This window comes from Nerophis lumbriciformis, linkage group LG21 (genome assembly GCF_033978685.3).
Source record: "Nerophis lumbriciformis linkage group LG21, RoL_Nlum_v2.1, whole genome shotgun sequence".
Lineage (NCBI taxonomy): Eukaryota > Metazoa > Chordata > Actinopteri > Syngnathiformes > Syngnathidae > Nerophis > Nerophis lumbriciformis.
In genome coordinates, this window is record NC_084568.2 from 11,860,001 (window position 1) to 11,885,194 (window position 25,194).

Here is a 25,194-nt window from a genome sequence, read left to right on the forward strand (position 1 = left end):
AGCCCAACAGGCTTTGGTATCACATTGCCCTATATGGATCGATCCGCCCACCACGCCCATGCACCTGCGCAAACGCAGTGTGACGTAACAACATTGGCATAAATAAAAACAAATATTAAAAAGTGACATGTTAATGTGGGAATATGTGGATTAACATTGACAATGTGGATTGTTTACGTGGCGGAAGGAAAAGAAAGAATGCTCGATAAACTACGAGAAAAAGTTACACATTAACCAAGAATGTTTTGATAACAGCAAAGTGGGTCATACCACTTAACAAAGTAGGGGACGTCAAGTTCGTTTGTGTCCATTTTTGTTGGAACAAGATGTCGCTCAGGGAGAATAGTTGTGGCTTTACACCTGTGCTCTGCTCGTATAGTTGGTCAAAGTTGTCCAATTCGACACAAGTTGCGGGAAAACGGACGTGAAACGAGCCAACATGTGTGAGTCTTCACCTGCGGGCAGGAGTGATGCGTTCAGGGACTTCCCTCCTTCAGGGAAGACGACTCGGGGCGTCAACAAAATGGAGTCGACGCTACCTGGCTGAGGGAAATACGTCGTTCTGTTGGTCGTCAAGTGGTTTGTCCACACGCTTTCATCGGGAGACGACGGGACGATCGAGCCAGACTTCGATTCGAGATGTTCTGGACGCTCGTGATCGCCGCCGCTCTGGCAACAGGTAAGAAGAGGGGCCTTGCTTTAAACAGGTGGGCCCTATGTCGTATCGGACATTTTGTCTCCTCTCAAGCGCACTTTTTATAAATAAAGTTGATTTGATTTGACTCACTTTCAGCACTCTTTAGACTATTTTCAAAAACAGGCCGGGTGTGGTTAAAACTTGGTTTTAATAGATTTTATTTCGCATTTCCTGTGAATTATGGTCACCTTAGAACATTCTGGAAGTTTCCTAAAACCTATTAGTTTAGTTCCTAAACTACGTTAATTAGCAATTATTGGGTTAATTAAGTAGTTCGAAACTATTTTCTGTCACGCCCCCCCCCAGGGGACATTAATTTATTTTCACGCCCCTTCTGCCCCAAGCTAATGTTTATTTTTGTATCCGTATGTACCAAGATAGTTATTCACTAAAACTAAAGATGCTATTATGCTAATGCCCCCCCCCCCCCCCCCCCCCCCCCGGAACTGTTCCTTTATTTAAGGAGCACTTTATTAACATATTACCACCCCAAAGTTAATGTTTATTTTTTTTTTTTATCTGTATGTGACCAGATAGGTATTTACTATCACTAAAGATGCTATTATGTCATTGCCTCTCACGCCACCCCAGGGGAACTGCTCCTCTATTTAAGGAGCGCTTTATTAAAAATTTTCACGCCCCCCCCCCCCCCCCCTGAAGTTATTATTAATATTATTTTTTTTATCTGTATGTGCCAATATAGTTATTTACTAAAACTAAAAATGCTATTATGCCTTTGCCTCTCACGCCCCCCCAGGGAGCTGATCCTTTATTTAAGGAGCGCTTCATTACAACTTTTCATGCCCCCCTGAAGTTAATGTTTATTTTTTATCTGTTTGTGCCAAAATAATTATTTACTAACTTTAGATATGCTATTATGCTGTTGCCTCTCAGTGATCCTTCTAAAATGTAATGTTTATTTTTTTTATCTGTATGTGACAAGATAGGTATTTACTAACACTAAAGATGATATTATGCCATTGCCTCTCACGCCCCCCAGGGGAACTGTTCCTTTATTTAAGGAGCACTTTATTAACAAATTCCCCCCCCCCCCCCCGCCCTTAAAGTTAATGTTAATTTTTTTTAAAATCTGTATATGACAAGATAGGTATTTTCTAACACTTAAGATGCTATTATGCCATTGCCTCTCACGCCCCCCCCAGGGGAACTGCACCTTTATTTAAGGAGCGCTTTATTACAATTTTTCCACGCCCTCAAAGTTTATGTTTATTTTTTTATCTGTATGTGCCAAAATAGGGTTTTACTAACACTAAAGATGCTATTATGCTGTTGCCGCTAATGCCCCCCTCCGAAGTAAATGCTTCTTTATTTAAGGAGCACTTCATTAAAGTTTATCACGCCCCTCTAAAAGATAATGTTTATTTTTCTATTGCATGTGCCAAGATAGTTAGTTACTAGCAATAAAGATGATATTATGCTGTTGCCTCTCACGCCCCCCAGGGGAACTGCTTCTTTATTTAAAGAGCACTTTATTAACATTTTTCACGCCCCCCCCTAAAGTTAATGTTTATTTTTTATCTGCATGTGCCAGAAATAGTTTTTTACTAACACTAAAGATGATATTATGCCATTGCCTCTCACGCCCCCCAGGGGAACTGTTCCTTTATTTAAGGAGCACTTTAATAAAATGTTTCACGCCCCTGGGAGGGAATGTATATTTATTTATATGTATGTGTCAAGATAGATGTTATTACACTATTGCCTCTCACGCCCCCCTACTGGGTTAGTAAATGGCATCTAACATTTTGCAGCTGATCTTTGCATAGGTGTACTTGGAATAGCATAAGCAGTTTATGAACACTATCGCTACTTTCTTCATGATATTTTATCATAGAGTTTTCTGGCTTTTTGAAGGGAAACAGATCTGCAGGCTGGCTCATTTTTAGTTTTTTTTTTTTAGTTTTTTTTTTTACTAACGAAACAATCAGTGAGACTGTAAGATAAGATGTGGATCAGAGTAATTTAAATGTCCATAAATCTTACACTATTGGTGAGAAGAACTGTATTCTGAAATATTGGCTATCATTTTTTCTGTGTTTTTCTTGTAAACATTCCATAAGGTGGCGCCATTTCATCATTATCTGACAGTGACATCACTCGTTTTGAATGTTCCCTCTCCTCAAAAATATTGTAGCACACGTGCATTTAAATAATTGAAAATACACATTAAGTACGAATAAAATGTATTCATGGATATAAAAAATAACAGAAATACAACTCAAATAAAAAGGTTCTGATAGAAATGTGAATGCATAATTGTACATGAGTACGCTTGAACTACTTTGTATATCAAAATGAATTAACGAGAAAAGTGAATGGAAAAAAAAATGCCATTTTAAATAGGAAAATAATTTGCATGACATTTGAAGCTGATAGTGAGTTGTTTTGTTACCTTTTTTGGTCTATAATATAAAAATAAATATTGCTTTCTGACATACTCCCTTTGAAATACAATAATATAGTATATATAGTATATATCATTTACATATGTATGTCTGATGTATATATATATGTATGTATGTATGTATGTACAATAATATATATAGTATACATCATTTACATATGTATGTCTGATGTGTATATATATGTATGTATGTGTGTGTGTGTATATGTGTATATATATATGTATGTATGTATGTATAATATATATATATATATATATACATGTGTGTGTATATATATATATATATATATATACATGTGTGTATATATATATATATATATATATGTGTGTGTGTGTGTGTATATATATATATATATATATATATATATATATATATATATATATATGTATATGTGTGTGTGTGTGTGTATGTATGTATGTATGTATATATATATGTATGTTAGGTCAGGAAAAACACAGAGGCTATTTCATCCCTGTTTTGCAGGTTTCCCTGCTCTTTGGGGGAGTTTAACCCCCCTGTGTAAAATAACTTTATATTGACAGATAGACCTGAAGTCATAGTATAGATCAACGTTGAATAAAAACGAAAAAAGTCATTTATGACTTATTTTAGTATTTTATGACTGAGCCCTAAAGCTTAAAAAAATAAATAATTAAAAAAAGAATGAGTCATCCCAAGCGTGCAGAGCTGACTTATGACTGTCATGGCGGCTGACTCATCAGGAACTCTCAGTGATACTGTGATGAAATAGTTTGTCATCAAGCTGAATATCCTTCCATAACGTTCCTATCCTTCTAGAGTCCACCATGGCCGTGCCGGTCCAGTCTCCGGTCAAGAGGTACGTGGTCATCCTCTTCCAGCCCGTCACCCTCATCTGCAACTTCCAGACCTCGGCCACACAGCCCCCTCTGGTCATGTGGCGCTACAAGTCATACTGCCGCGACCCTGTCCAGGCGGCGCTCAACCCCAGCAGCGCGGACAACATCCTGTCGCAGAACAACCCCAACTATGACCCCAACATCGAGTGTGCCGACAGCCAGCGCACGGTGCGCATCGTGGCGTCCAAGCAGGGCAACTCCGTTACCCTCGGCTCCGAGTACCAGGGACGCAAGATCAGCGTCCTGAACAGTGAGTTTCAAAGAATGTGCTCCTTGTTATCTTTGTGGCCATGATACCTGCACAAAGGCATTCAATTGTGCCCGTGTGTATATATGTATAAAATATGTATGTGTTACTCCCTCCGAGGTCTTAATCAAGGCTCAAGTTGTTCGTTTTTCTCCCACAGACATTTATTTTCAGCCACGCCTTCTTCTCGTTAACAACGATGCCAAAACGATACCAAAATAATGCCAAAATAATGCCGTCAGAACTAATAATTAAGAAAAACAGAACTTACAATTAGTCTGACATCAAATAAAAGAAAACACATAGATTTAATATACATTATCAGAAAGCATCATACCTCATTGGCCTCACAAACTTAGAGGGAATAAAGTTCATTTTGAAGCCGAGACTCTATTAACCTCTTCCATCAAATGCTTGCTGTCTCATGCTGCTTCCTTTATACCATCACATATTAATTGTCCCCCCAACAATTTGACCAAACCGGAACAAAAAATATGTTCCCCTCCAATTTACATGGGTTTTGTAACAAAAAATAAAGTTAACATATACTTGCATGAAATTACCGAAGGAAATACATTTTTAATCACATTATATGTAAATATGAACTTATATTTATACATTGTATTTATTTCTCCAGCGCCCCCCCGCGACCCCAAAAGGGAATAAGCGGTAGAAAATGGATGGATGGATGGGATGGATATATACAATGTGCTTCTGTCAGCAGCTACAGTACCGTATTTTTCGGAGTATAAGTCGCTCCGGAGTATAAGTCGCACCGGCCGAAAATGCACAATAAAGAAGGAAAAAAACATATAAGTCGCACTGGAGTATAAGTCGCATTTTTTGGGGAAATGTATTTGATAAAACCCAACACCAAGAATAGACATTTGAAAGGCAATTTAAAATAAATAAAAAATAGTGAACAACAGGCTGAATAAGTGTACGTTATATGAGGCATAAATAACCAACTGAGAACGTGCCTGGTATGTTAACGTAACATATTATGGTAAGAGTCATTCAAATAACTATAACATATAGAACATGCTATACGTTTACCAAACAATTTGTCACTCCTAATCGCTAAATCCCATGAAATCTTATACGTCTAGTCTCTTACGTGATATTTTACGGTAATGTGTTAATAATTTCACACATAAGTCGCTCCCGAGTATAAGTCGCACCCATGGCCAAACTATGAAAAAAACTGCGACTTATAGTCCGAAAAATACGGTATGTATTAGGGTTGTCCCGATACTAATATTTTGGTACCGGTACCAAAATGAATTTCAATAATTTTCTATGCTTTTCTAATTAAAGGGGACCACAAAAAATGCGATTATTGGCTTTATTTTAACAGAAAATCTTAGGGTACGTTAAACATATGTTTCTTATTGCAATTTTGTCCTTAAATAAAATAGTGAACATACTCGACAACTTGTCTTTTAGTAGTAAGTAAGAAAACAAAGGCTCCTAATTTAGCTGCTGAGGCATGCAGTAACATATTGTTATTTTCATTCTATTATTTTGTCAAAATTATTAAAGACAAGTGGTAGAAAATGAATTATGAATCTACTGGTTCATTAACTGTTAATATCTGCTTACTTACTCTTTTAACATGTTTAATCTACACTTAAAATGTAATATTTATTCTTCTGTTGTTTGGATACTTTACATTAGTTTTGGATGATACCACAAATTTGGGTATCTATCCGATACCAAGTCGTTACACGATCATACAATGGTCATAATTTAAGACCTCATGTGTCCAGGGGCATATTGCCGCGAAAAAGGGCCACAGCGGTACTCATTTGTAATACACGTTTCCACCACTTGTGACAGTAATGACAATATAAAGCAAACAGAATAAGTCCTAGAGAAGTTTCTTAAGCGCAGTCAGACCGGATGCTGCGCACAGCGCTGTTATTGTGAAATGGGGGAAGTGTGCTGCTGTTCTGAGCTTGACGAGTACGGAGACGACTTGAGGGATGTTAAACAAACCAAAAAAAACAGCGAGCCTTTCAAAATGTGACTGCTCTCTTTGCTGTGGCGGGGCGCCACTATTAACGTATGCCCAATACTATTTATAATTTAGTAAACATTCTATTCATATTTAGTTAAAAACACACATCACTAAAAAAGCTTTTACATTTAATGTTTTTCTGCTTTGATGTGGAGTACAGATGGGGTTCTTCCGAGCTAATCGTCAATAAAACGCAAAGTATGCAGCAGTTATGGCTAGACTACAGCTGCCATGTGCACGTTAATTTGTATTCAGTGTGGCAAACTAAACTTGCATGCGGCGTGCTCCATTTCAGACGCCGACCTGAACATCGCACAGACGGCGTGGGGCGACAGCGGCGTCTACGTGTGCTCTGTCAGCTCATCCCAGGACCTCAGCGGCAACGGAGAAGACTACACCGAGCTGATTGTTTTGGGTAAACGCCCCCATTTTTTTACTCTTCTCTACCCTTTGCCTCCTCCTTTGGCTTTGGCTCTCCCCACTCCCGCGCGAATGCACTATTTGGACAAAAGTTTTGAGACATTTAGAGGTTGCAACGAGTGCTTATATTGCTGGCCCAGTACTTTTGTCCATCTAGTTGTAAGCAAATGTTGCCGGCAAACTTGAGAGAATCTGCAAGAAAACAAAACAAAAGAGGGCGTGTGTGCAGGTGTCCATCGCGTGATGTAGGTAGAGCGCACATTATGGAGTAATTGTGGCTTTATCTTTCTTTCACAGAGAGAAAGTCAAATGCTACTGACCTGCTGCCTGGCATTGAATTACTGGTTATGGAAGGTAGTACAAGTCCTCATAGGTCTGAGTGGGTGAGCCTTAGTCGTGTCGGTGGACTCGGGCTCCGTGTGTTTGATCAGCATCTCAGTCCGCTGCTGGACATCCACAAAATGCCTTTTCCCACCAAAAGTTCAAGACTCTTTAAATTCCTGGGAACTCTAGTGCCTGAAACTAAAGGTGTGTTTCCACCGCATGTCACCGTTCAGGTCGTTTACACAAACCAGTGGTACATTATAGTTCTACCCTGATTTCATGTCAATAAACCGACAACTTCAGGTCGTATTTCTTTTAAATGCAAATATTTTACAAAATGATACGATTTAAAAACAAAGTGTACTGGATTTTACACAAAAATAGCCGTGTCCTGTGTCCAACAGTCGGAAAGTCATCCTCTCAGTAAATGATGAATTCATGAGACTCAGGCGAGTCATTTTGATCCATTTCATCCGTAAATAACAATATATAAATAATACATGTCAGTGTTTATCTGTAAATAACAATATATAATCAATCAAAGTACCAATGATTGTCACACACACACTAGGTGTGGTGAAATTTGTCCTCTGCATCCCCATCCCCTTGATCACCCCCTGGGAGGTGAGCGGAGCAGTGGGCAGCAGCGGTGCCGCGCCCGGAAATCATTTTTGGTGATAATGATACATGTCAGTGTTTATCTGTAAATAACAATATATAATAATACATGTCATAAATGATAAATGATAAATGGGTTATACTTGTATAGCGCTTTTCTACCTTCAAGGTACTCAAAGCGCTTTGACAGTATTTCCACATTCACACACACATTCACACACTGATGCCGCCATCAGCTGCCATGCAAGGCGGTAACCAGCAGCCATCAGGAGCAAGGGTGAAGTGTCTTGCCCAAGGACACAACGGACTTGACTAGGATGGTAGAAGGTGGGGATTGAACCCCAGTAACCAGAAAACCAGTAACTTCGCCACGCCGCCCCTCAGTGTTTTTCTTTAAATAAAAATATATAATTAATACATGCCAGTGTTTATCTGTAAATAGCAATATTTAAATAATACTTTGTTTATCTGTAAATAACAATATATATATATAAATGTCATTTTTTTATCTGTAAATAACAATATATACATAATACATGTCAGTGTTTATCTGTAAATAACAATATATAAATAATACATGACAGTGTTTATCTCACAGTAACAACATAATAATAATAATGGATTAGATTTATATATCACTTTTCTAGACACTCAAAGTGCTTCACAGAGAAGTGAGAACCCATCATTCATTCACACATAAACGTTAGCGTTAGCCTGTTAGCATTAGCTTTCAGTTCACTGGGGTTTGGAGGACTAACTACACAAATGGCATGTCACTGACTATGCAACAAAATAAATAGTGAATATATTAAATTGCATTTACCTTATTTTCCAGAGGATAGAGCGCACCGGTATATAACCAGTGCCCACTAAATTTAAAAAAAAATATATTTTTCCCATGTATTAGCCGCACCGAACTATAAGTTGCAGATATATACGTTGTAAAATGAGTTATTTTCACAGAAATATTTGTAAATGTTTATTTACTAGGGCTGTGAATCGTTGGGCATCACGCGATTCAATTTGATTCGATTCTTGGTAATGATTCAATTCAGAATCAATTCTCGATTCAAAACGATTCTCGATTGAAAATCAACACTTTTTTAATAACATTGGCTGCCATATGTTATATGATCAACTACATTCCTCCATAAAATAGATGCACAGCTCTGATAAGTGTCTGTCTTAGTTAAAAGAAAACTGGTTTTGTTTGTTTAAATTCTACCCAAACATTTAATAAAGTGACTGAACAAGACAGATTTTGAAAAAACAAAAACAATTTTTTGAATCGACTAGTAATCGTTGCACAATAATTGCGATTCATTCGAAAATATAAATTTGTTTTAAACCCCTATTATTTACATACCTTAATTGTGTCTAAACGGTGTCTGTAACACGGCAGTAAAAACGGCTGATCAAACAAAACAGAAGTCATCGTCATGGACCCACTAGCTGCGGAAGCTAGCTCTCCAACAGACTCAATAACTACACTGTGACGTTTTGGTGAATTTACGAAAATAAAACAATACAGGGTACTCCGGCCCTCTCACCTCCAAAGACATGCACCTGGGGATAGGTTGATTGGCAACACTAAATTGGCCCTAGTGTGTGAATGTGAGTGTGAATGTTGTCTGTCTATCTGTGTTGGCCCTGCGATGAGGTGGCGACTTGTCCAGGGTGTACCCCGCCTTCCGCCCGATTGTAGCTGAGATAGGCTCCAGCACCCCCCGCGACCCCGAAGGGAATAAGCGGTAGAAAATGAATGGATGGATGGAAAAAGAATGCCATTGTAAATTAATACTAACACAGACACTCGTAAACGTGCTAGCATATTAGCTCATGCTAACGACGCTAGCGTCATTACATTGCGATAGCACGTACAAATATGCATGAAAACACTCCTACAGACATCGCACATGGGACAGTTTATTAAGTAAGAATTGTTTTAGTTTTATTGTAAAACTTACAAACGTTGCTTGGAGTGATGAATGAAAAACAAATACGAGTAGTAACGCTACGGACGGCTAGAAGACAAAACAGCACTTCTACTTCCGGTGTAAAGCTTTAAACAGCAGGAAACACAATAGCCATTCACCCAGCAGCACCATAGCACAAACAATAACACCATTTTAGTGTCTTTGCATGTGTTTAATGAAAACTGTTTGCATTATGGCCGTCAGTGAAGAAAATCCACAAATTAGCCGCACCATTTTATAAGCCGCAGGGTTCAAAGTAGAGGCTTATAGTCAGGAATTTACGCTAAATCCAAAGAATCCGTTCCGGCCACCCAAAAATATTAACACAAAACATATTTCATAGAGTATAGTTATAATTTTACATGTGTCAAATTATGTGTAATACACATGAATGACCGATTAAATGTATATATTAGAATATTTAAAATCACTTACCTTCAATTGAAGACTTGTTGGTGCATTCTAAATCGTCAATAAAGGTTAGCAAAAGTCAGCTAACAATGGAGGCAGTAGAATTTGCTCTTTAAAAAACATCCAAAAACCTCAATTAAGGTTTTATATACACGTTATGTAGTAACATTCATAATAACTTGTAATATTTACGTATTTTGATCATTTTAAGCATACAGCGGCTTATTAATTTCACAGACACATCACAACGTTCACTTTCCCTTCTACAACAACAACACTACTAATCATGGTGCATAATAAAACAATCACTTACTGTACAATAGAGGTGGGGGAAATAATAGATTTTTAGATGCATCGCAGTTCGGACATGGACGATTATAGAATCGATTAGTAAAAGTCAATAATCGATTTATTTACTGTAAATAAAGTAAAGCAGACAGTTGTAAAATTTTGCTGACTGCAGCGAGCCACCCCACCTCAAGATCTGACCAACTCCTTTATTTTAGGGCACTTATGTTCCAGTTTTGGAATTAATTTAACTGTTTATTATTCCAAATGTTTTTTTTTAGTTGTAAGTGATAAACGCTTATTTAGTGAAACGAAAATAAATGTAAAACTGCATCAATATATATTAATTATATAGATGCATCAATACTCGATTTTTAATCGAACCGTAGCTCCTGAATCGTAATCGAATTGTGAGGTGCCCAAGATTTCTACCTCTACTGTACATTGTCTGCTCTCACTAGGATAAAGACTGATCGGATTTTTATATCTTCCCGTTTACATGAACAATTAATCATAATCTTCACGAAAGATATAAATAGTGCCGCAAACGAGCATTTTCTGTGTCTTTCTTGCCATCTCCAGGTATATGTTGGATGTCAAAGTTGACCAACTTGTGGGTTTATGTCCACAACCTTCTACTATCTAGGTGAAAGGCATGATTTATAATCTAGAATTAACTTTCACCAACTCAGAGGCCATGCAGCAGCTCAATATGTCAATATAGCAGCATAACCTTGTTAGCGCTCTGTGATCACGGCGTCGTTAAAAGTAGTTCCTCGGCGTTTTCACTTATAACAATTGGTTAACATTCAAGTCCCGACATGTAAATGGAGTATTGTTGGCGCTTTTTGGATGTTTTCTGGGCGCAATAGAGTACTCCCGTTAGCTGCGTTGTTAGCCACCTCTTACTTCTTACCGTCTTTTACGACTTAGAATGCATCAAAAAATGAAAAACGTATGTGTTCTTGTTTTACACAAGGATTGTGAATGATAGGCAGCATTCCAAAAAAGTGTAGTTTGTACACACCTGGAGATAAGACAGGGTCGATCAAAGGTGGACTTGACAGAGCGTAACTGTAGATTCGTGCTGACTTAAGCAAATATCGTCAAACGATGATTATCATTGACTGCTTTCAAGTGGTCTGGCAAACTTTCTGCACGTTTCAAACGCCGCCTTTCTTTGCCGCTGACTTTGAGGCAGCTTCTTTTAGCAGCAGGCGTCCCTATAGGCTTTTTAAAACGCCGTTATAGCGCTGTTTGTGTTCCAGGTGGCCGATAAGGTTTGATGCATTTGAAGCTCAATGTTTTTTGCACCTCCTCGCGGAATTTTTACACAACATTTGGCGCAAATAGCTCGCAAAATGCCCCACATGATGGACGTTTTTTCATTTGCTCACCCTAACTCGCCTAGAGCATGTTTTTATAATTTCAGTAATTCGAGCTATTTTTATGTTTTTATCGGTATTATGTCATAATTATCACATAGCAATCAATTCTACTTCTAAATCACTTTAAAAATGCATTCAAAAACGGTCAGCAATGCTTAATTTACGTGAAGTGAAGTGAATTAGTGAAGTGAATTATATTTATATAGCGCTTTTCTCTAGTGACTCAAAGCGCTTTTACATAGTGAAACCTAATATCTAAGTTACCTTTAAACCAGTGTGGGTGGCACTGGGAGCAGGTGGGTAAAGTGTCTTGCCCAAGGACGCAACGGCAGTGACTAGGATGGCGGAAGCGGGGATCGAACCCGGAACCCTCAAGTTGTTGGAATGGCCACTTTATCAACCGAGCAATACCGTTCCGTAACCTGTATAATAACCAAGCTAGGTTATTGTTATTGTAAGGGCGAGCACTGAGGAACTATTTTTCTAGCGCAGTAACTCATCGGCGTGCTACGGTATAGCCGTAAAAGCTAACTACGGCAAGATATAAGCTAGCTTCTACAACTACACGAAACGCGTTTGAGTTTGTAATGCACAACACTGCGACACAACACCAATTTGTACTGACTGAAAAACATGAACAATCATATTACAGTATCTGTAAAGTGTTATTTGATGTTTTGTTTGTACACAGCTAGCCAGACAGCATATGTACCGTGGTTGTACTAACAGGCATGGTGTGCTATTTAAAGTGTGACATTGAAAGTATTTGGGTAAGCACTCCATTTATGTCGAAATAGCTTGTCTCCAAATTGCACATTTATAGTGCCAAGTCACTTTCACCTCATTCTCTTGGCTTTCGTCTGCTCCAATGTCTCACCTTTCCTTCGTGCTCGCTTCTAGAAGCAGCAGTTCATCTCAGTATATTCAGCTTCAAAAAGATAAGGTTGTGAATCCTCATTTGTCCAAATATATTTCTTTTCGTCTTCTATTACCATGTCTGCCATGATTACAACACACTCGCGTTGGTTTCCGGAAGTAGGAACACAACATTTTTGCCAGAAGTCTTAAGTGTGCTGCTCTGGAAACGGAAATCGATGCGTGGAAGAAATTAGTCCCGGAAATGATTCAAATGATCAAAATAGGGTAAATATTGAACATATTGTTATGAAGGTGTCTGTTACTACATTTTATATACTGTATATACTTGCAGTGTGTACAGTATATTGTACATATTACATATTGTTATGGTGTCTATTACTACATTATATATATACTTGCAGTGTGTATATTGTACATATTACATATTGTTATGAAGGTGTCTGTTACTACATTTCATATATACTTGCAGTGTGTATATAAAACTTTACATATTGTTATGAAGGTGCCTTTTACTACATTATATATACACTTGCAGTGTGTATATTGTACATATTACATGTTGTTATGAAGGTGTCTGTTACTACATTATATATATACTTGCAGTGTGTATACTGTACATATTATATGTTGTTATGAAGGTGTCTGTTACTACATTATATATATACTTGCAGTGTGTATATTGTACATATTACATATTGTTATGAAGGTGTCTGTTACTACATTATATATATATATATATATATATAGATATATACTTGCAATGTGTATATTGTATATATATATATATATATATATATATATACTTGCAGTGTGTAGATAAAACGTTGATGGAGGGTTTTTGAAGTTGTTTTCAAGGCTTTGAAGGCTACAACGGTGATTCCCATTGGCTGCATCTTGCAAGTGTTTTTTATCTTAAAAATCATTAAAAAAAACAAACATTTTCATAATGAGTGTGAACGACAGGCAAAATTCTGAAAAAAGTGCAGTTCCCCTTCAATGGCTAAACTTTTATTGTTTAAATACTAGTTTGTACTGTTATTTTTTTTCTGGCATGCGTTGTGTCCTACTCTGTTTTGCGGTCCTTGAACACAGCGTAAAAACCCCCCACCCGTCTGGCATTCTTCCGAGTAGAGAACGATCACTGTGTGGTAAAAGAGCACAGCTTCTAGGTTCAATGTGCACAATTAATATGCTCAGGCTGTCATTTGTTTATATCAGTTTAGATTGGGGTATGTCGTTTCTTAATGGGGAAAGATGTTCATGCCTCTTGTTTTCATGTTAGCATTCAGGCTAGCCAGATAGTGCCAGTCAGTCCGTGAGTTCTTCAAAGTGCAGTCACCAGTCGCGGTCTCTCCAGGTATTACAAACTGTCCCGCGGTTTATCGTTACATCCCCGTGGTAGTGCTGGATGATTACCTTTGCCAGTAGCGTCCCCTACTGGACACAGGCAATCAGCCTCGGTGGAGGTCAAACTTCTCAACCGCTACCCGTCTCCTTGCTGTTTTCCATTTGAATCTGCTGAATTTCCCCGATTGGAAGTGGATCCTCCCTGCCTTTCAGATTGGCTGCTGGTGGTGGTAGTGGTGATGGGCTTCCTGTTGCTGCTGATGCTGATCGCCATCTGCTGGTGTCAGTGTTGTCCGCACACGTGCTGCTGCTACGTCAGCTGCCCCTGCTGCCCCGACCGATGCTGCTGCCCGAGGGCGCGTGAGTACCCTTCAACTTATGGGAAAAAGAAACAAAAAACATGTTGGTATTCTTCTTTGACGTGCACACAAGGGCTCTCGTGCGGCCATATTAGATTGTAGGCCAGGATTGGCACTCTAGCAACCACACCTGGTAACTCAAGTTTCGGGGTGTCCAAAGTGCGGCCCGCAGCATATTGTTGGAAAAAACTGTAAAAATGTTAGTTAAATAAAAGGGCACAAAAATGTAATGAGAAAAAGCTGAAATTTTGGTACTACTAATTAATACTAACATACTTTGTCACCTATAATACAAAGTTTTTTCATTAAAAACTGTATACATCATTTTTTTTTTTAACTACTACACTAATAAACACCATTAAAAGTGTAACTGAACGTTTATATTTTATAAAGCAGAATTTTTGACGTTGGGTTGTGCAGTCACACAATTGTGGTATTATTATTTTTATTATTATTTTATTCTTACAGGAAAAGGTTCACAACACATTATTGGGAAGAAAAAAAAACGTTAAAAAATAACAAAAAGATGTAACGAAATGAGAAAAAAAATGACATTTTGATACTAATAATTAGAAATAGTATACTTTGTCACCTATAACACAAAGTGTTGTCTCTAAATACTGTATATATCATTATTTGTTTAAATTACTACACTAATGCGGTATAGCTCGGTTGGTAGAGTGGCCGTGCCAGCAACTTAAGGGTTGCAGGTTCGATCCCTGCTTCCGCCATCCTAGTCACTGCCGTTGTGTCCTTGGGCAAGACACTTTACCCACCTGCTCCCAGTGCCACCCACACTGGTTTAAATGTAACTTAGATATTGGGTTTCACTATGTAAAGCGCTTTGAGTCACTAGAGAAAAAGCGCTATATAAATATAATTCACTTCACTTCACTAATAAACACGATTAAAAGTGTAACTGAACATTAATATTTTTATAAAGCAGAATTATTGACGTTAGGTTGTGCAGTCACACAATTGTAATATTATTATTTTATTCTTACAGGAAAAGGTCCACAACATATTATTGGGAAGAAAAACAAACGTTAAAAAAGGAACAAAAAGATGTAACGTAATGAGAAAAAGCTGACATTTTGATGCTAATGATTAAAAATAGTATACTTTATCACTTATAACACCAAGTTTTGTCTTTAAATACTGTATATGTTTTTTACAAAAAGTTTGGATACCCTCTGATCTAAATTCTTAAAAGCTCTTGAAATAAAATGAAGATATAAACTAAGTAGTCAGTTAAAAAGCAAAACTCTTAATATTGAATTACAATAATAAATGGTAAATGGTTTGTATTTTTATTTATTTTTTACGAGACCTGGATAGATACCCAAGACGCTTTACATTATACGTCACATTCCCACACTGATGATAAAAAACACCATTCAAACATTATTTTTTCAAGCAGACTTTTTGACACCCGGTTGTGCAGTGACACAATGGTAATATTAATCGTTGGAAAAAACAACAGAAAAAAGATGTAATGCAATGTGAAAAAGATTACATTTTTATAGAAATTATTATTAATAATATACTTTGTCACCTGTAACACAAAACTAACAGTTTTGCCTTTAATAAATGTCTGTTTTTAGCAGTTATTTTCTTTTTAGATAAAAAATATCAAAATGGCTACCAGCTATCTGGACTTAAAGTTTGGACAGCTCTGCTCTAGTTGGTGTTAAAAACATCCCAAAATGAAATAAAATCCCACATTTCTTGCTCCCGCAGTCTACGAAGCAGGGAAGGCGGTGAAGAAAGGCGTGGCTAACCAGTACGCGTCCACCCTCTACGGCCCTAGTATGTACGCCCAGACCGCGTACACCGGCCAGCTCACAAACCAACCCCCCATGCCCATGCTGCCGCTGCCCAACGGCGTCGGAGTCCCGCGCCCCCACAACGGCTACGCTCGCGAGTACGACGCCACAAGCTCTGGTAAGCAGATGAATCACCTGCCTCCATTTTTGAAAGTCGCTTCCTGTCGGTGTGTAGTCAAGATGACGCTGTTGTGTGTTGCTGTGTAGTGGGTCAAGGCTCCCAGGTGCCTCTGCTGCACGACCAAGATGGCGGCGGCGACCACAGTAAGTCAATGCAAAGACTTGGGGATTTTAAATACAATGATTAACTATTGTAAGTGCAGAAAGGAGTTAAACACCACAAGTACAACTTAAAAACAAAGACCAGGGGTGTCCAAAGTGTGGCTGGGCCACCTGCGACCCGCGGCACATTCTAAAAATACCATTAGAAACAAAAAAAACCAAAGTGGAATAAAAGAGCAAACAGTGAAATGTAATGAAAACAAGTTTCAATGTTGACTCTAATAACCAGCCATGGGATTTTTCCGTCCTTTGTCGGAAATCCATCTTTTTTATCTTTGTGAAAATATAAAAAAATATTTTCCGTTTTTCTTCGTTTAATCCGACCCACAATGTCTGTTAAAATTGTAATCCGTCTCATTGCCATACATTCCAACAACTACGGTTTTTCCGTAATTAGTACGGTTTTTGATCATCCATTCCAGTTTACGGCTGCAGTGGTAAAAACTACGGTTTTCCATGATTTCCATGATTAACTTAGTTACTTAACTACATTTACCAGTAGCTTGGCAGGAGCTCTGTTACTTTTTAAACAAGTAGCTATTTCCGTAGCTTACCTATTTTTAGACCCGTGTAGTGGTTAGCTAAGCTCCATGCTACAAAAGAAGAGAGAGAGAGAGAAGAGAAAGAGATAAATGGACTAGTGTACCTCCACGGGCAGGAGACAAAATATACGGGAAATATCAATGATGATAGGTTGGTTTATGTATAAGAAAATCCACGATTGGTTGGTTGGTTTACTATGATGAGTCACGATGGATTAAGATTAGGGCAAAACATTACGGACAGGTCAATCAGAGGCAAGATAGGGCGGTCAATCACAACAGACACGCACATCCCAAATGACGACGAGAGAGTCGGAGAAGAGAAGAGGGAACATTCAAGCGGGCGATTTATATATTAAAAAAAAATTGTGGAAGATGGCAGAGTGATTCTTTTCCTTAGATTTTTCTTTTAGCGATGTAGACGACGTCCAGGAAACCCACAATGCGTCTACTTGGCCACATTTGGACATATGTATGCGTCTGGATAAAACAATGCCCAAAACATTAATTTTAGTTGTTTACCATGTAAGTACAAATCAAAACTGCTCTCGACATGGAAGACGTGGAATACACATTTAAGAACACACATGATTGTGGCAGACGTGATGACTTTTGCTACAGTATATCCTGTCTAAATGCTACATTTCATTTTCATTGGTGTTTTAGAACAAGACAGTAGCTGACATTTTGTTCATTATTTCTACTGTTTATATTTTGACATTGAATAGTTGAATCATTTTCCGCTTATTTTCAGTCTTTTTCATTAAGTTCGAATCACATGCCTGAAAAATACAAAGCTGCCCTTGCTCAAAGAATAATAATGAATCGAAATCAGTGCTGTTATGAAGTTTTGACATGTTCAAGTTTCAAATTACTTCACATCAAATATTCCATGTTTTTTATGGCAAACACAAATATGCAATATTTTCCCCCAAAAGATTTTCAGATATTTGATGTGTACGTAATTGGAGCCGTAAATAGTTCAATAATTCAGAGCAACATTGATTTTTATTCATTATTATTTTTTGACAATTTTTTTTACCATAAAATTCACTCCAAAATTATTGTAGGTCCAAAAGGGTCCACTTTTTAAAGTGTTCAAAATAGGTCACATTGTTTTACTTTCAACACTCACATGTCCAGATCAACTTCAAATCTATCCATCATTTTTAATATACTTTTTGTTTGTTTTATGCCCTTTTTTTTGTTTTTTATGGCGAACACAAAATATGCAATATTTGACCCCCAAAATATTCCAAAAGTATTTTTAGGAGAAATATTGCATATTTGTGTATATTTCAAAGTATTTTTAGCGGGAAATATTACATATTTGTGTATATTTCAAATTATTTTTGGGGGGCAAATATTGCATATTTGTATATATTTCAAAGTATTTTTTTGGGGAAGTATTGCATATTTGTGTATATTTCAAAGTATTTTTGGGGGGGAAATATTGCATATTTTTTATCCTTGCTCAAAAATATTAATGAATCAAATTGAATGTTATGAATTATTGACCTTATTTAAGGCTCCAATTACCGTATTTTCCGCACCATAAGGCGCCCTGGGTTATAAGCCGCGCCTTCAATGAACGGCATATTTCAAAACTTTGTCCACCTATGAGCCGCCCCGTGTTGTAAGCCGCATCTAACTGCGCTAAAGGAATGTCAAAAAAACTGTCAAATAGGTCAGTCAAACTTTAATAATATATTAAAACCAGCGTGATGTGGGCGCGCATGGAATCGTATATCAACATGGACGAAGCTGCGTGAAAAAAGCCACCCGGCCTCTTCGCGTAAACTTAAACTTACCTTAACCACTCGCTCATCTTTTCTTCATCCATCCCTTCGAGTTAGCTTTTATGATGACGCCGGCTGGAAAGGTCTCTTTTGGCAAGGTCTTCCTTTTGAATATCACCATGGGTGGAAGTTTCTGGCCATTAGCATGGCAAGCTAGAACCACAGTGAAGGATGACTTCTCATTCCCTGTGGTGCGAATATTCACCGTACGTGCTCCCGTTGTATCCACAGTGCGGTTCACAGGAATATCAGTTGCTGTGAAATAGTAATCCGTGTGCGGATGGAGAGATTGCGTCTTTTCATGAACCGGATCCCTGTCGTTTAGTAGGAGCCATTTTGTGGTCTTTACAGATGTAAACACACAAAGGAAATGAAACGTACGGTAATATCCGCGCGCTTTTTCTTCTTCTACGCGGGCGGGTGGTTGCTTACAGTAGAAGAAGAAGCGCTTCCTGTTCTATGGGGGCGGGTGCTTACCTTGGCGGTTGCTTGCGTAGAAGAAGAAGCGCTTCCTGTTCTACCGGGAAAAAAGATGGCGGCTGTTTACCGTAGTTACGAGACCGAAACTTTATGAAAATGAATCTTAATATTTATCCATATATAAAGCGCACCGGGTTATAAGGCGCACTGTCAGCTTTTGAGAAAATTTGTGGTTTTTAGGTGCGCCTTATAGTGCGGAAAATACGGTACTTCACATAAAATATTCCACTTTGAAAACCCTTTGAGTCAAAATATTGCAGATATAGGTTTTTTTTTTGCCATAAAACACATGATTTTCTTCGACCAAAAGGCATAAAACCGAAAACTTTATTTTATGAAGTTGATGAGATTTAAACGTATAAATTTAATTATGATTACTTTTTTTTTTCTTTTTTTTTTTACATATGACTAATTTCTAACATTCGTATGGATGACACCCTTCCGGCAACCCAGGACCAAACTTGGGGGGAGCTTTAAAGCAAAAAAAAATCTAAATATTGTATTTGTTTCGAAAATGAAAATGATCAAAATGGCCCTGCATGCTTTCGTTTTTCAGTGTGCGGCCATCAGTGTTAAAACATTGGACACCCCTGTATAGACAACCCTAACTTTAAGCTTATTTACTTTATTCATTTATTAACAATATGTTATGAAAAAAGTATTTTGACTTTTTTTGGCCAGCTCGAAGTGGCTATCGCATCCAGGTGGACCCTGATGGCAACGCCACGCGCGCCATCTACTACATGGAGCGAGAACTGGCTAACATGGACCCATCTAGACCTGCCAACTACAATCGCCGTGAGTGAATAACTTCCCTTCTCTCCACATTTTCTACTTAGCTTAAATGTTGTAAATATTCAACAAACTGCGGATGTTTGTGGGTAAGCTAATTAACCTCAGCCTATTGTAATCTGTGGTTGTCATCGGCGACTATGACCATGTGGTTTCTGTGTTTTCGGTCTGTCCGGGATTCGAAAGTAGCACCTTTGGCTTGAGAGACGAGCATGCTAGCCATGGAGCTAAACACCCGCAGTATCAGGCTTTGGCTCGTATGGTGCTTGCTGCTACGTTTTCAGCTAATTTTGAGGATAAATAATGGGTATATGTTACCTGATTGTATGAAACATTTACTAGCAAACAAGCTAACACTTAGAGAAATACATTTCAGGTGAAAATAGGGCTTTGGAAAACCAGGAGTTCTGGGAATTCCTGGATTTTTTTTTTAATTTGGAAAATGGTAGTGTGGTTGTCCAGGATGAGTGGAAGGTGTTGAAAGTGAATACTAGGAATTCTGGGTAATCTGGGTGTGGAGGTCTTCCTCCCTCCAGGTTCCATGGACCACCAAGAACAGACATGACGGCGAGCAGTTTCGTGACTTTGTTTATTTTTCCAAATAAACTTTGTCTTGTCGGGTCGCTTTTCAGCTTCTCCTCCACTGCTCGCTCTTCGGTTGCTTTTCAGCCTCCCGCGTCGTCTCCTTCGTCTCGCTCTCGGTCGCTTTCGCTCTGCATGTACTGCTGGCTCTCCAACTCCTTCTGCCTCTCTCCTCTCGGCTGCTGCCCTTTTACACAGCGAGAGGTGATTGCAACACTGCGCCCAGGTGGGCCATCTACGCACCTGACGCTCGTCTGGGAACCGGCCCCGGCGCGTCCCGCCTCGCTGCAGGTCCGCCGGCCATGCCTCCTCGCCGCCATCTCGGAGTCGGCCCCGGCATACCCCGCCTCGCTGCAGGTCCGCCGGCCACGCCTCCTCACACTGGGATGTACATTTTTTTCGTGAGCTCACGATTCCCGGTCGAGCCGAACGCTTTGGTACTTGAACGGTCCCGATTGGGATGAAAACGGTGTGCTGTGGAATCCGGCAAACTTTTGCGGCGGAATGAAAATAATAAAGAGAGGAGTTTTTGGTGTACAATATTTTACGTACGAATGTTTTGGCAGTCACACATAAAACCTTGTGGCATTGATTGGTAAGGCTGTGGGGTATGTGTCCGTATTAAATCTTCCCCCCCTGTTTGTCCTGCCAGCGGACAACGTGAGCGAGGTCACGTCGCTGCACGACGTCGCGGATCCACGGGGCCGCATCGGTCGCTCCCAGCCGCCGCCCCTGGCGACCCTCTACGATGAGGAGGAAGCCATGAGTACCATCAGCAGCGTGTCGCAGCACATCCACCGCCGCGACGATCCCCCGCGCCGGGGCTACATGGGGGACCGCGTGCGCGCCCGCTCCATGGAAAACCTGGACGAAGTCGGCCGCCGCTACGGGCGTGACGATTACCCGCCTCACCGCCGTCCGGACGAGCCCAGGGGAAGGCGAGGGTGAGTCGACGCTCTTTGCATGTCGAAAGGGGCGCCGTGTTGGAAACATCAACTTGTACGCTCGCCTCTTTAGCTCGGATGACGAATGGAGCAGCCGCGGCGGTTATGATCGAGTCGCCGATGACCGCAGACGCCGTGACTACTCCCCCGAAGACCGACGAAGAGGAGAGGGAGGATACGGTGCCCTGCCGGGAAAGCGCAGCCGCAGTCGCGATGACCTGATGGACCTGGATAGGGGGCGGCAGGCGGGCGGCGGACGTGACCGGCGAGACGACTACGACGACACCTTCCTGCGGGAGGCCATGGAGAGGAAGCGGCTTGGTGAGCAGCAGAGGGCCCGTAGCCGCGACCGACTGGACAGCGAGGAGGCGGGCAGGGCGCCACGCGGACCCCCGCCCCTTCCCCTCAACCCCCCCTCTGGACCCAGCAGTCACCTGCAGCCTCTGCCGCCGCCATACAGCGACGACGAGAGCGTGGCGTCTTCGAGGAAAAACAACTTGCGCCAGGTGAGTGTCGCCGGGACCAGCTGACTCATTAGGTTTCAAATAGTGGGGGTGCGATGCCAGGGGAGGCACGTGCGGCCCTGGGGAACATGCTTTATCAGTATCATGCTGGGTACTACAAAACGTGCAAACTACTCATTTTTGTTTTGTAGGTTAGTGTGTTTTATTTACAGTTGGCAATATGGCCTCATTCTTAGATGGATCTCGCGTGAGATGAAGAGGAGGGTTGAATCATTTTGCAATGCAGTCTGCTGAAAATGATGGAAAGCGCCACTTTACATAGCAACTGACGCTGTAGTCAAAGTTGGAATTGCCACAAAATTATATTCAACAATCCTCTGCCATCTGGCGGCTAAAGTGGATAGTGCATGCCCCAAATTTGTCACGTTTCGTGTGTCAGGTAAACCACGGCAAATGGGTCCATATTAACCCCCCTCTTACTGTATGGTGCTCCTGAGTTAATGGTGCTGATCAATTTGAATTTATCATTATTTATTGAGTTTATTTAATTTAATTTTTCTTTATCAAATGGTTCAAGCCAGTCAATTAAAAAAAACATGTTTGGAGTTGATCAATAATCAATTACTTACATGTGTGCAGCTTTTTAAACACATCACAAAATGCATGTTTTTTTGTTTTTTTATTGCTGCTATTTTAACTGTCTTTTTTTTTTTTTAACATAAAAAAATACCTTGTTTTTTTTAGCACTATGCCTGTTCTTGTTTTGAAATAGACACAAGTTATTTAATTTTTTTGTAACAGCCCACCAAGCAGCATAGTTCCAGTACTAATCAGTGTTTCTAAACCATTGTTGTGCCGCCAAAAACACCTGTGGTATGTGCCGAAGTGGTACTCGTCTGTAATACACTTTTCCACCACTTGTGGCAGTAATGACAATATCAAACAAGAAATATGGGGCTAAAGTCATAGAGAAGTTTCTTAAGTGCAAAAATTATGACTAAAATGGTGATGCTGTACTTTTATTTGCACTTGAATTTTATTGGCAGTTTTTTTAAGAAACATTATTAATTTGGTTAAAATGTATTTATTTTCAGCATTGGGTAATTGTATGTGTTTATTTTTCATAAATTTTTGCAGCATATTTGATTAGTATTTATTTTTGTAATCAGGCTGACCTAAGTCTTGACAATAATCTTTGTGATTGACACACGCGTTCATACCATTCGACAAGGTCGTAAACTGTAGGTTAGATTTAATTACTGAACATGATTAAAATCAAGAGTAAGATTACTAATTCAGTGTTAATATTTGAGTGAGCCCCAGGCCCCTCTGTAGTGGAAAAGTTGGGCCTTGTGGTCCAAAAGGTTAAGAATGAAATGGTAAATGGGTTATACTTGTATAGCGCTTTTCTACCTTCAAGGTACTCAAAGCGCTTTGACACTATTTCACATTCACACACACATTCACACACTGATGGGGAGAGCTGCCATGCAAGGCCCTAACCACGACCCATCAGGAGCAAGGGTGAAGTGTCTTGCTCAAGGACACAACAGACGTGACTAGGATGGTAGAAGGTGGGGATTGAACCAGGAACCCTCAGGTTGTTGGCACGGCCACTCTCCCAACCACGCCACGCCGTCCCCTGGTATAAATAAATATTTTTGAACAAATCAGTCCTTTTTGTAAGCACAAGCCTAAAAATAACTAAAGCTGAATTTAAAAGTCCATGGCTAATTTAGAGCCATAGAATTTTTGTACGCTTTATAATCCGAATAGTCGACTAATCGTTAAGATAGTCGATGAATAATCGACTATAAAAATAGTCGTTAGTTGCCGCCCTAGTGCTCACATTCCTGAATTAGTTATTTTTGTTGTAAGATAATCTGTTTCTTTTGTTTCCTTTAACGTAAAAAAATATACGATGTTATGCAGAAGTGCACTTATAGCAATTTTATAGGTTCTGACTCTTGAGTTTGTGTTTTTTCCTAGAACGGAGCTGTCAGCCGCGAGAGCCTGGTGGTATAAAAAGTCACCGGCGCCAGGAAGGAGCGCCGCAATAACACTACTCGGTACCATACCCTAAAAAAGTTGAATATTTAGATTGTACAGTTTTTTAATATTCTGCTAATTTGTCATGCTTTTTGAAATCGCTTCATTTACATAACCTTATTGCAAATTGAATATATACTTGTATCGAGTGTGTGCGTGTGTGTCTGTGTGCGTGCGTGTGTGTGGGTGTGTGTTGCAAATGTTTTTTACCTATCAAACATTGTGGCTGCCACAAGTGCCTTCAAAGTGTACAGTTGTTTAGTTTCACTTTCACTTCTTTAGTAGAAAATGTGCAGGGATTTTAAGAGGGTGTCATTCGTACTTGCATTTAGTAACTACAACCACTAATTTACTACTTTTTACTTACATTTTTTTTTTTGCAATTTTAACAATGTATAACAATATTTTGTAACTATGAAACCATATTTTACAATAAAGGTCCGCCCTGCTTGGCCAGCTACGTGTTGACTGGCGTTTTGCCACCAGAGGGCGCCATCACTCTGCGCACAACTCAGTGTTGGCTCTGCTTCAATGCCATTGGCTTTGTTGGGATCTTGGTTCAGAATAATCCCAACAAAACAAATACAATCTAAATCTTTCCAATCTTCATTAGAAATATATTTTTTCCACACAATAAATGCACTTATTTTATATCTTATATGACACAAAGTAATTTATAAGGAGAAGATTTAGGATGAGGAAACATTTGAAGACACCAATAGATCAATATAATGCTGTGGAAAACTGGTGCAAACTGTCCTGGCTGCTAAGTGACTTAAGATCTCACTAATAAAGACAAAAACCTTATAATCAGTATCACTGTTTTGGAGCCATTGTTCATTTGCAAGAAAAGTAATTTAAACACAAATAGAACAGTAAATTCCGGACTATAAGCCGCTACTTTTCCCCCACACTTAGAAAACTGCGGCTTATAAAACGGTGCGGCTAATTTATGGATTTTTCTTTGCTGACGGTCATAATAAAAATAAAAATAAAAAAACAAGCAAATACACTAAGATGGTGTTTTATTGCTTGTGCTACGACACCATATGACGAGTTTGCGCACTCCATTTAGTGCTTCTAACAGGAAGTTGAGTGGCGTTCCGTCTTCTAGCCGTTCATAGCGTTTCTACTCGTATGGATTCTTCATTCCTCA

The 25,194-nt window shown here is 39.3% G+C and overlaps 1 protein-coding gene across 2 annotated transcripts; it reads left to right on the top strand.

The window, feature by feature from the left end:
• The first annotated feature begins 400 nt into the window (after positions 1 to 400).
• Positions 401 to 24,548, top strand: lsr (lipolysis stimulated lipoprotein receptor). Of its 2 annotated transcripts, XM_061983051.2 has the most exons (11): positions 401 to 679; positions 3,922 to 4,251; positions 6,564 to 6,683; positions 6,986 to 7,042; positions 14,133 to 14,279; positions 16,019 to 16,222; positions 16,312 to 16,368; positions 19,889 to 20,005; positions 21,234 to 21,525; positions 21,599 to 22,031; positions 23,979 to 24,548. In XM_061983051.2, the coding sequence occupies exons 1-11, from the start codon at positions 640 to 642 to the stop codon at positions 24,012 to 24,014; spliced, it is 1,833 nt and encodes a 610-aa protein (XP_061839035.1). In that variant the 5' UTR covers positions 401 to 639; the 3' UTR covers positions 24,015 to 24,548. The 2 variants fall into 2 exon arrangements, with proteins under 2 accessions (XP_061839035.1, XP_061839036.1); XM_061983052.1 differs by lacking the exon at positions 6,986 to 7,042 and having other exon boundaries at positions 414 to 679.
• The last annotated feature ends 646 nt before the right edge of the window (positions 24,549 to 25,194 follow it).

Coding starts and splice junctions, on each gene's coding strand:
- lsr (XM_061983051.2), top strand. CDS start 640: ATGTTCTGGACGCTCGTGATCGCCGCCGCTCTGGCAACAG. Junction 4,252..6,563: donor CAAGATCAGCGTCCTGAACA/GTGAGTTTCAAA, acceptor GCTCCATTTCAG/ACGCCGACCTGAACATCGCA. Junction 21,526..21,598: donor GAGCCCAGGGGAAGGCGAGG/GTGAGTCGACGC, acceptor TCGCCTCTTTAG/CTCGGATGACGAATGGAGCA.